At 36.3% G+C, this 11,178-nt stretch overlaps 1 protein-coding gene across 1 annotated transcript; it reads right to left on the bottom strand.

The window, feature by feature from the left end:
- Positions 1-5,157, bottom strand: LOC306865486 (zona pellucida-like domain-containing protein 1; the record flags this gene model as incomplete). Its single annotated transcript, XM_079410105.1, has 11 exons — positions 5,145-5,157; positions 4,635-4,805; positions 4,336-4,556; positions 3,807-3,988; positions 3,433-3,505; positions 2,854-2,951; positions 2,340-2,420; positions 2,063-2,234; positions 716-812; positions 521-550; positions 1-176 (listed from the first exon to the last, which is right to left on the bottom strand). The coding sequence occupies exons 2-11, from the start codon at positions 4,738-4,740 to the stop codon at positions 1-3; spliced, it is 1,236 nt and encodes a 411-aa protein (XP_079266231.1). The 5' UTR covers positions 4,741-4,805; positions 5,145-5,157.
- Positions 5,158-11,178: the final 6,021 nt, after the last annotated feature.

Genomic DNA, 11,178 nt, shown 5'->3' with positions numbered 1-11,178 from the left:
TTAGCTGAACGCTGGGTTGTGGGTTCCTGACAGAGGTGCTGGTGGCGTAGATTTCCTTCTCAGCAGTGACAGAGACAGGATGAAGAAACACGTGCTCATAACGGCGAGGATCGCGATGGCAGAAATCAAGACGCTTGTCACTGAATTCATTTTGAATGGAGGGTTGTTTAAATGTGCTGAAAAACACACACATACACACAGTGTTAGGAAGACTTCTTACAATATGTAACCCACCATTCAAACTCTATTGCACGCTCTTTCTTTCATTCCTCTTGTTCATTTCTTGATAACACCACCTGCTTCTACCCTCTATTAACTTCTCTCTGTCGGAAGCCCTCCGACTCATAGTTATTTTGGTCACGGTTTTAAGCCGCTAGATCCTTTGAGGAAAAAACAAATTCCTCTATAGGAAGGAAGTAAAGCATGCTTTTATTCTCCATCAGAAAGGCTACAGTTCTGAAAAAAGAATGATTTAGCTTCCTTTTAAAAGGTCTAAAATGGAGGACAAAGCAAGGCTTACCTAACTGGGAATTATTGGTGGGAGTTTCATCTGTGGACAGATGAAAATTGTTTTAGTGAGATGAGCACACTTATTGCCTTAAAGTGCAAAATCATGTCAAATAACAGGTTCAATATGAAAATGGAAAATTAGCATTGTCGAAATCATGCGCTACCAAGTTAAGCTACATAAACACTACATAAGTTCATATCATACCACTTCGGGTGATGATGGGCCCAGCGGTCATGACCGCATTGCCAGAAGCCCCAGCAGTTCTTTCCGACACGTTCCTTTTCTTCCTCTTACCACAGATCTGTCAGGATGACAATATTTGTGAGTAATAAACACAGTTCCAGTTTTTTTGCTTTTAATAACAGAAAATGAAGCACAATATTACAACCAGAACTAAAATTGTTTACCTTGTAAATTCTTATTAATTTCAATTGACTGTTTTTAATTCCTATTATAGATGGGATGGTGACTCTTATATTCCCAGCATAAACTAAAGGCTGTAAAACCAATATTATATATGACACATTTACAGTTTAATATTTTTTCACGTTTGCATTACTGTAATGTCTTTTTTTTTTTTTTTTTTATTGTTAAGTTTTGTTCCTTTGTTTTTCTAAATGAAATTCAAATATACTATAGATAGATTCAAAGATACTAGAAATAATGTGTATCACGATTACCTCAAAAATACTGAGCAGCACAACTGTTTTCAACATTGGTAATAATAATAAATCATCACATGAACAAATTATTATTTTTTTATATTTTAAAATAGAAAATAGCTATTTTAAATTGTATTAATACTTTAGAATATAACTGTTTTACTGTATTTTTGATCAAATAAATGGTGAGCATAAGATACAGCTTTAATAAAAAAATTACTGACCTCAAACTAATGCACATTTTAGATTTTTTAAGAAATAATCTTCCCTGGTAGTAGTAGCAGCAGCAGCAGACGTAGCAGTAGTAGTAGTAGTAATAATAACTGAATATATATATATATATATATATATATATATTCAGTTATTATATATTCAGTTCAGATATACATGCACACACACACACACACACACACACACACACACACACATATATATATATATATATATATATATATATAGTCAAAATGTAAACATAGGTACCACTTTACTTAAAGCCTTTATATATAATGCATTATAAAAGTAATCTTAATGCATTAATTGTATCTTGTATAATCTATGAATAATTGTAACCACAATTATAAAACATTATAATGCTTACCTATTTCATTGTTACAACTTTATAAAATATAATTCATTAAAACTAAATAAACTTTCAAGTATTATAATGCATTTTAACTTAGGCTACAATTATTTATGAAAAGATATAATGCATTATAATGTTATGAATGCCTTTTATAATGTATTATACATAATGGCTTTAAGTAAAGTGCTATTGAAAATATGTAATATCTTATTTCCGTTTTAAGATTTTAGTATGAAATATGACCCAGACATGTTGACACACTTTCTGAGTTTCACTATGGTATTAATCTCAAGCAGTCATCCCTACAGGCAAGAGCAGGGGGCAGTCGTCAGAGCGACACAGCTTGGTCACACAGTGCAGAAATACGGTGGACATTTTCTGGTTCTTGTGCTTGACGAAGCGGAACACCTCGAAGGAGAAGCGGCCCATCTGGCTCTTCCCGTTCTCAAACACCGTTGTCTGCGGGTCCTTATCACATCTGCTGGACCAGAGACAAGAGACATCTAGCATTCAGCCTCAGTTCTGGTTATATACACACATATGTGCAAGCACGTCCACATATCCAAAGAAAACATGGAATTACCCAAAAAAAAGGTCGTATCGGAGCTCATCATTAGGATTCCCAGAGGGAGTCGTGTAACAGTAGTCCATTAGAACGTTCCACCTGTGGGGAGTGACATGCGTGAATCAGTCACTAAAACGACTGGTACGAAATGGCCCTATATGAGCAAACCACTGTTGTTTCATATAGAAGCCATGTGTCTTATCTCTACTCAGGACCCATAATGATCTTTCCCATCCACTTTAGTGGCGCCCATCGCTGGCCCTAAACAAGGCCGGCATTGAGTCACTCAGCATTCTTCCTTTAATGGGCTAAACCAGTTCTGGATTTATCAGATATAAGAGAGGAGGTCATTTAGGGAAGTGCTTTAACAAAGCAATGACACAGTCCAAAGACCATAGACATTTGACCCCCATCAGATTTCATGGTTAACTCACCAATTAGACTGTTTCAGTATCATATCTGCAGTATGTTTTGCATTTGGGACTCCTTGCAAGATACTTTCCCAAGATATGTTTGTGTAATTGCAGTTTACCTCCTGTCTAGGTTGGTGGCTTTTACAGCGGCAAACACTCGCGTCTTCAGAGTAAGTCCAGATACTGGGATGGCAAGATGATGGACGAATGTGGAGTCCTTAAACATTAAACATCACAGGTTAGGATTCCACACACATTTGCTCAAAAATCTACTAAACATTGCTCAAAATATGTATTTTTATGTATCTAATATTTAATAACATATAATCCATAATATAAATAGTAGTAAAATGTGATCATTTATTGTGTGTGTGTGTGTGTGTGTGTGTGTGTGTGTATATATATCACAATAAAGTCATTTAAATTAAATATATTCTTATATTTCATTTTATTAATAAATATAAAAAAACTATATGTACAGTTCTATATAATAAATAAAAATAAATCTAAATAAATATTATAAATCATTTTAGAAATATTTCTTATTATTATTATTATTATTATTATTTATGAAAAAACTAACTTTGGAAGCCTCTACTAGAAACAAGCAATATAGAAAAAACAAAAATGATCAAAGTTATCTATTTATATAGACCTAAACAAATACCTAATTATGCTGATGTTCCACATGTACTCACGTTGTATAGAAGTAAATTCAGTGTGCTCACAAAAGTGCCATTGCTGTCCTTCACTGATATCGCTGCAGCCGACCTTCGAACAAAAGAAGCTATTAAAACATGATAAATATATTTTGCAGGCCAATTAAAGTCTGAACGGAAAACTTGTAATAGTTTTTCCTGATTTACTGTCTGATGTCCTTGTAATCAACCGTGCATTAGCAACATATTCGTTGTGCATACTAATTTAATTATGCCTCACAATTTAAGTGCTAAACATTTTACAACATGCAATTTGGGACTGTTTTATCTTCCATCAAAATATTGCAAATATTAAAAAAAGAGGACACAATAATGCATTAGTTTGCTATATAACAGTAGGGAAGTCGACTTACGAAGCAAGCTGCGTGTTGTTGACCAGGTATTCCAGAGGGTAACTACAACTGAACTTGTAAAGCAGTCCCGGTAGGTAGCTGATGACCGTCGGGGGATCCGGAGTGTCAATGTATCCTGCTATATTCCCAATCTGGACCAAGGAAAGATTCCCATAGGCGTTGGGTCCCTGAGCCGTGGAGACCTACACACAAAGGCACTAAGGTGTGATTGCTCTTCCTAAAACTAATGTACCTTCACCTCCCTAATCCTCAGCTCTTTTATCACTGCCGGATCTCTGCCATCACCCAACCAAAGCTAAATCCACCTCACCGCAGATGTTCTTCATTTATTACAGACAAATTGTCATAGAGAGAATTCTGTCTCTCCAAACACAAGCTGTAGATTAGCATTTACTGTAACAAATGTGTTTTTCTTACTAACGACTGAACCTGAAATTAAAGTTCTGGGCCATTTAAGGGCTAATGTGAGTAAATCATTCTGTCAGGGGTCAATGCCCTCCTTTAAAAATGGTGAAAACCGGTGCCTTACCACAAGTGAGTTTCCACAGGCCTCCAGCGTGCTGAGACTGATGCTAAACAGCACGACCGTCGGGAACGTGTTGTTGTTGATGAACCCTCGGCAGTGGGCATCACCGTGACGCCCATTCAGTGCCAGGTCAGTGTCGGTGTAGCCAGAGAAAAGCACCGGGCAAAAATTAATCTTCAGAGTTATGGTTTGCACTCCACAATACACGCTGATGTCCCGCTCAGCTTTTGAGAGAGATTCAAATATCATTAATTACATGTCATTGATCAAATCCTATCACAAAAAAGCAAGCGCTCACTCACCGGGGAAGCGGCTGTGGAAGTTGGCATCACAGTTGAACCCATTGAATTGCGCATTCACTATGAAAGTTTTACTTACAAGCAAAAGAATCACACACAAACGTTCCATTTCAATGCCTGAGGAAGACAATGTATGAGAGATTTCTTTGGATTCATCAGAAAATGCTTCTTGTTCTGAAATGAGAGAAGAAATGCATGATTAGACTCGCTTCAAAAGATAATTCCACTGTATTGTTCTGTAATTATGCTATCAATTTGGAAGAAAAAGACAGAAAATGAGAAACGCGATACTTTTGTTGGCGCTTCTGTTAAATTTGAAACCAATAATGAGCATGAATTGATCTGAAGTGCCATTATGCAAAATCTGCGAACAAATCAACCTCAATTTATACATTCAAAAAGCTACAAAACTACTATGATGCTTTTACACAGTTCTGCGTGTTTCACCCCGACCTCGTCCTCTTTTGCCCTCCGTCTGCTCTAGCATCCCTCTCTCCGTTTCGGAAGACTCACCCGTTTCCCTGGCAGCTGTAGAATCAGCGGTACTCCATCTGTTCTCAGCTGCGACGCGAGACTGACTGGATTACCCAGCATCCCAGCAAAACCACTAGAAACACGGCCTTGCTCCGAGGAAAAAAATTAAACATAAGAGATTCATTATTTGAACACGTCAACAGCAAAAGAGCTGTCTGGGGGAACATGGGAAAGTCCATCAAAAGTGAATGTGTTATACAAATCCTTTCACGGGCCCAGAAACATGAGCAGGTTTTGAAGTTTCCCACTCATATCCTTTCTGCTTGATCTTGCTCTGTCAGCGCTCACAAGCGGCCCCACACCGCATGTGGTCTGCAAGGGGGGAATTATCTTTTCATCGGCTCCTGGACTGGGCTTGTCGCTGACTGAGCTGGCCTTTCTGTGTGCCAGGACAGTCTGGGTCAGGACCAGGATTGTCTGGACGCTTTAGATGCTTTGTTTGGCCCGGCTCAGTCAGCACTCCCATGATGGTATCCCACCTGTCTGGCCGTGACCCCCCTTTCCGACTGCCACTCTTGGCCTTGCAACGCCTCCTCGTGATTATCGCCTAATGTATATGAGAAAGTCTTGTGTTAATAAACGCCATTTCTAATCTCATATTATCTCCATTATCTGCATACTTCTAGTAATGAATGCTTGTTTCAACTTTTCCGAATACATAGACTAATATTTCATCAAATTAGCTGCCATTTTTACATCATTATTTTTCAAATTCCTTTAATCTGCATGATTAATTGCCTTAGAAATGTCTCGACGGTTCATCCTTGCAGTGAAAGGGGAATTTTGAATGATTTCATTGTCCGTTCTTACCTGATTAATCAAAGCTCAAAGTGTCCGGGCTGCAGGCCAGCTCCAACGGCAATACATCACCCAAAAGTCACTTGTCAATCTGTGCAAAATACAAGAAATCCAAAGGATGAGGATTTTCAAAACTACTACCCCAAACTGCTGAAATCCTAAATCCAGCTGGGTTTTACACAGACATGCATCGCATGAAGCTCTGAGCTCCTTCGGCCAGAACTCAGCCAGTCTGACGAAGTTTGTCTTGCAACTTGGACTTTCTTCAGATGGAAGGGATTGCGGGTAAAATGGAGCTGTTGGTCTATAGTGGGGCAATTCAGTACTTGTGATAAGTATCTCTATTTATGCGCTTCCAGCAAATGTCATTCTTTCATTTTTCACACTTGAATGTCTCTATATGGCTGGCTATAGTGCTGTTTATCAGTGTGACACAATCTCATTCGCCTTGGCAAGATATCAGGGCAAGCAGAACTATTACTGTAAGGATTTCCTCATTTGTTATTGCATGCACACTCTAGAATAGCATTTGAGAAAATGGAAAATCATTTGCCATTCTTTTGACATTTTTTGGATTCAAGTAATTTTTTTTAAAACTTACTTAAAAATGTATTATTTTTAAAGGTTTTTAGCCATGCAAAAAAATGTAAGTTATTTGTTTTGTTTTACCTGTGTCCTTGGACAGTTGAAGCCTTTTAAAACTTTGTTTAAATGTTCTTTAGTGAGCTATTTAAAACCCAAATAATGGGTTTAGGCAGCATTTTTGTAGTTTGCAGACATGCAAAAATAAAAGCCTTTCTTTTGTTTTATTGTATTTTATTTTATATTTCGAGTTAGCTATTAACTCATATTATATCATTTTGATGATGATTATTAATATTATTTAGTGTATTGCATTTATAAATAAAAATTAAATTAAATAATGAAATCATGATAATAAATCATGAAAAGATAATGTGTGTGTGTGTGTGTGTGTGTGTGTGTGTGTGTGTGTGTGTGTGTGTGTGTGTGTGATACTAATAATGCTAATAATTATTATTTTAAATTATTATTATTATTATGAAATGAATAAATAAATAGTATCATTACTGTAATTAAGAAAATATAATGGGCTTAGAACAATCACAGGAAGGTTTTATAGCTATAAATGTGTTTTATGCTCATTTTAAACACCATATAGAATGATGAAAACGGTCTCCGCTCACATCTGAACTTCTAAAATCGTGTTTACGAACACATTAAGAGCTTATCGCAGCACAAAGGTTGTATCTGTTTTCATTTGCCTGGCATTTGGTCATGCTTCAGTTTCTTGTCTCTTTAGTTATCTGATGGCTTTATTCAAAGCAAAATGAATAATGTGGGTCATATTAGGAGGTGAGAAACTCCAATAATGCAATATAAAACTGACAATAATAGTGATGACAATGAGATATCTAACGTTTCTTAAGGTCTTTTGTCTAACCAACAATATTTGACCATCCACTCTTAGCAAAATTATATCTGCATATCTTGTATCACAAATCAGTCTATAGTTTCAGGTAAAACGTGTCTCTTTTTTTTAACAGGGTACAAGTAATTACTGTTTTTCGTACTGAACTGTTATCCGTGTGAAATGCCATCAGCTGGTGGGCAAGCAGGTGTCAGGCTCAGTGCATCAATCACTGCGGCCTGAAAGGAATTAGGAACGATGAGCAATCTGTCTCTGTTTGGTTGTCATGGCTATCCGGCGGATGGGATACGTCTAGCCTGCTGAGAGAAAAGCAAAGTGGAATTTCAAAATAGGGAACACACTTTCGATGGCCTTTTTGAAGTGCCATAAGGCATGTAAAAGTCACAAGTTTTGCTAATTGTCTCTGTCTCTCTCAAAGAATCTGCTTGCTTTGTTGTTTAATTGTGCCATGTTTATTCATAAGGGTTTTTCAACTGGAGGCACAGTCGATTTGAACTACTTATGATGTAGATTTGATTTGAAATATAACTGGAAGGATTTTAGGCCACTAATTGGATATTAATGTTGCAATTCAGTGGAGATTAGAAAGACTTTGTTGGGACTGTCTCAAAGTCAAGTTCTACAAAACATTATGAGCAGAAAAAAATCGATTTCATACAGATGGATCCGCAATACCAGCATGAGGACAGATAACAGTTAAAATACTTTCACCATATTTAAAATACTTCTAATGTGGAAACAAGCTGTGTGGCTGTGAGAGATGGAGTGAGAGAGGGATCAAGTAGGAAAGTCTGTCAGTGACAGGTGTTTGGCCCTGTGTCGGGTACAGCGCAGATGAAAATGCCTTTTTTCTTCTGTGAATTGTATTGTCTGTCACACCAGCCAACTTAGTTACCTCCTAACTGTTTTCCTGTCAGCAAAGGGAACATCACTTGTCATCTATCTTAGCCCTCATCCAACACAAAACAGCTATATCTGCTGGTGAATGGGGTCATATTGCACATGCTATACAGAAAAAAACATATCCGTGTCGAACATCTGTATCACTTTTCTCCTCACACCCTTTTAATGACCCATTTTTAGTTGTTTTTAAGTAAATCTATTACTTAAAATATTCATGTTAGAAATTCAGACCTTTTCGATAAAATAATATATTTGAATAACATTTGTGAAATCGAGTTTAATAATTGGTAGGGATCCTTGAAACTTAAAAATGTTTGAATACATTTTTTAAAAGTCAGAATGAATAAGCAATATCAATAAATATTTTAATCTGTTAGTGTGAAATAGTTTAGTTTATTATATCAGTGATTGATTAATTTGTCATTTTGATGTGTTTATTTTTATAAGTGTTTTCTCTGTTATCAAATGTTTTTCAAACATTTTTAACATGTGTGTATATATATATATATATATATATATATATATATATATATATATATATATATATAAAAGTCCTTGGGTTTATAATGTAGCACTATTGTGCAAAAAAGCACTCTAATCCAGGAAAGAGTTTATAGAGGTGAAACACTGCTGGACAGCGTTTGAGGAAACTATTGTGTGTGTGAGAGAGCTCTGCAGGACTGAGCAGACAGAAAAGCTGTGTTTCTGGTCCCAGGTGGCAGAAATCACAGGATGCCTTATTTTTGTGTGTGAAACACAAGCCATGTGGTATTCAGACCTGAGGGACACACCTTTTCATTATGAGCCATATCCATAACCAGCTTTCTCCTCACAGACACAAACCTTGACAGAGATCCACAGCATACAAAACATTAGTGTATCTGGATTGTAATGCAGGAAATTATATAAAAACAACATTTTTATAATCATCATCATCATCATTTTGACGATGATTATTAATATTATTTAGTGTATTGCATTTATAAATAAAAATTCAATTAAATAATGAAATCATGATAATAAATCATGAAAAGATAATGTGTATGTATGTATGTCTGTGTGTGTGTGTGTGCAATACCAGTAATAATGCTAATAATTATTATTTTAAATTATTATTATTATGAAATGAATAAATAAATAGTATCATTAATTAAGAAAAATATTAAAAACTGTATTTTTTACTATAATAATAAAAAGAACAACTATTTTTTAATAATAAAAGTTTTTGTGTATGTGAAGATTACATGTCAAAGGATCCTGAAAGTTATAGATTACTCTTGTTATGTAAAATATAAATACAACCTGTTGAAATACTGCTCAGTGTTCTGGTAGAATATTTGTTGTAAATAGAAAAAGCTGTCATGCACCTGCGGTCTCTCAAATGGATGTTGTCAAGATGCTCTTGAAAGTTTGTGAACAAGGACACAGAGACCTGCATGTGTATATCACCCCCTGCCGGTGAGAATGCAACACAGTGAGCTCTGATGCCACCTCCTGTGCGATACCGACTGTTGATATAGGCTCAAGTCAATCTGCTCGGCCCATTTCACACAAACAAGCGTCATCCTGAAACTGATCAGTGCTCTGGCATTGTGCATTAGTGGCTGATCTCCTGGACATTCAATCTCTGATACCCTCTCCCTCTCTGATCCTCAGCTTGAGTTAGAGCACCAGTGAGCTGAGTATAGCCATCTATCTATCTATGGCTACAGAAAATATTTTCAAGATGCTTGTAAATATTTGTATTCTTACACAATCAATATGGGAATGCATCAATCTGAATTAGGCAGATGCAGGAAATTGCATAATCCTGCAGGCATGTACAAATCACTTATGCTTCACTTACAAACTCATCACAACCAGTATACAGTCAACACCAGCATAATCAGATACTCTAATTTACATAAATTATTTAAGCTTTAAAGATGTAGCTCAGGATTTATGGAAAAGGTTTTACACAACCTGCTTTTTATGCTTTCTGTAATTGCATATTTTTGTCACTAGATGTCTCCCTTTCCAGGCATTTTATAAGGAAAGATTAAATAATACTTGCACTGAGAAAGTAAAATGTTTTATTTTGATTTTCTTTCCCACGAGTTAATCAGCTGATCAGATGGAAGCTAATAATAAGACTTTAATTTATAAACGAATGATAAATTATGAAATAATGTTTTTTTTTTTAAGATTTTTTTTTTAAATAGGAAAACTTCATTTTTTCCCCGCCTCCCTTCCAATTAAAAAATATATTTTGGACTAGTGTTATTGTGAAATGTATGCCTTACGGAACACTCACACACTTTCTACTTATATTACATTTTAACACACACAAATAAAATAATTGTATTTAACAATTAAGTGAAGTGACATACTGCCAAGTATGGTGACCCATACTCGGAATTCGTGCTCTGCATTTAACCCATCCAACGTGCACACACACAGCAGTGAACACACACACACCGTGAACACACACCCGGAGCAGTGGGCAGCCATTTATGCTGCGGCGCCCGGGGAGCAGTTGGGGGTTCGGTGCCTTGCTCAAGGGCATCTCAGTCGTGGTATTGAGGGTGGAGAGAGCGCTGGACATTCACTCCCCCACCTACAATCCCGGCCCGAGACTCGAACCCGCAACCTTTGGATTACGAGTCCGACTCTCTAACCATTAGGCCACGACTTCCCCCTTTATATACTTAATTATATACTTAATTATTTTGTAAACTATGACATAAATGCAAATTTAATCAGTGACACATATCTAAATATATTATGTTAAAAGTACCACATATGAAACAATGAATTTGGTTGGACAAATTCCGTCACGTGCACCGTCACCCGTCTGAATAGCGGAACTAGTGGATAATACAC

Source organism: Barbus barbus (assembly GCF_936440315.1).
Source record: "Barbus barbus genome assembly, chromosome: 47".
NCBI classification, from domain to species: Eukaryota; Metazoa; Chordata; class Actinopteri; order Cypriniformes; family Cyprinidae; genus Barbus; species Barbus barbus.
This window is presented reverse-complemented; position numbering and strand designations above follow the sequence as displayed.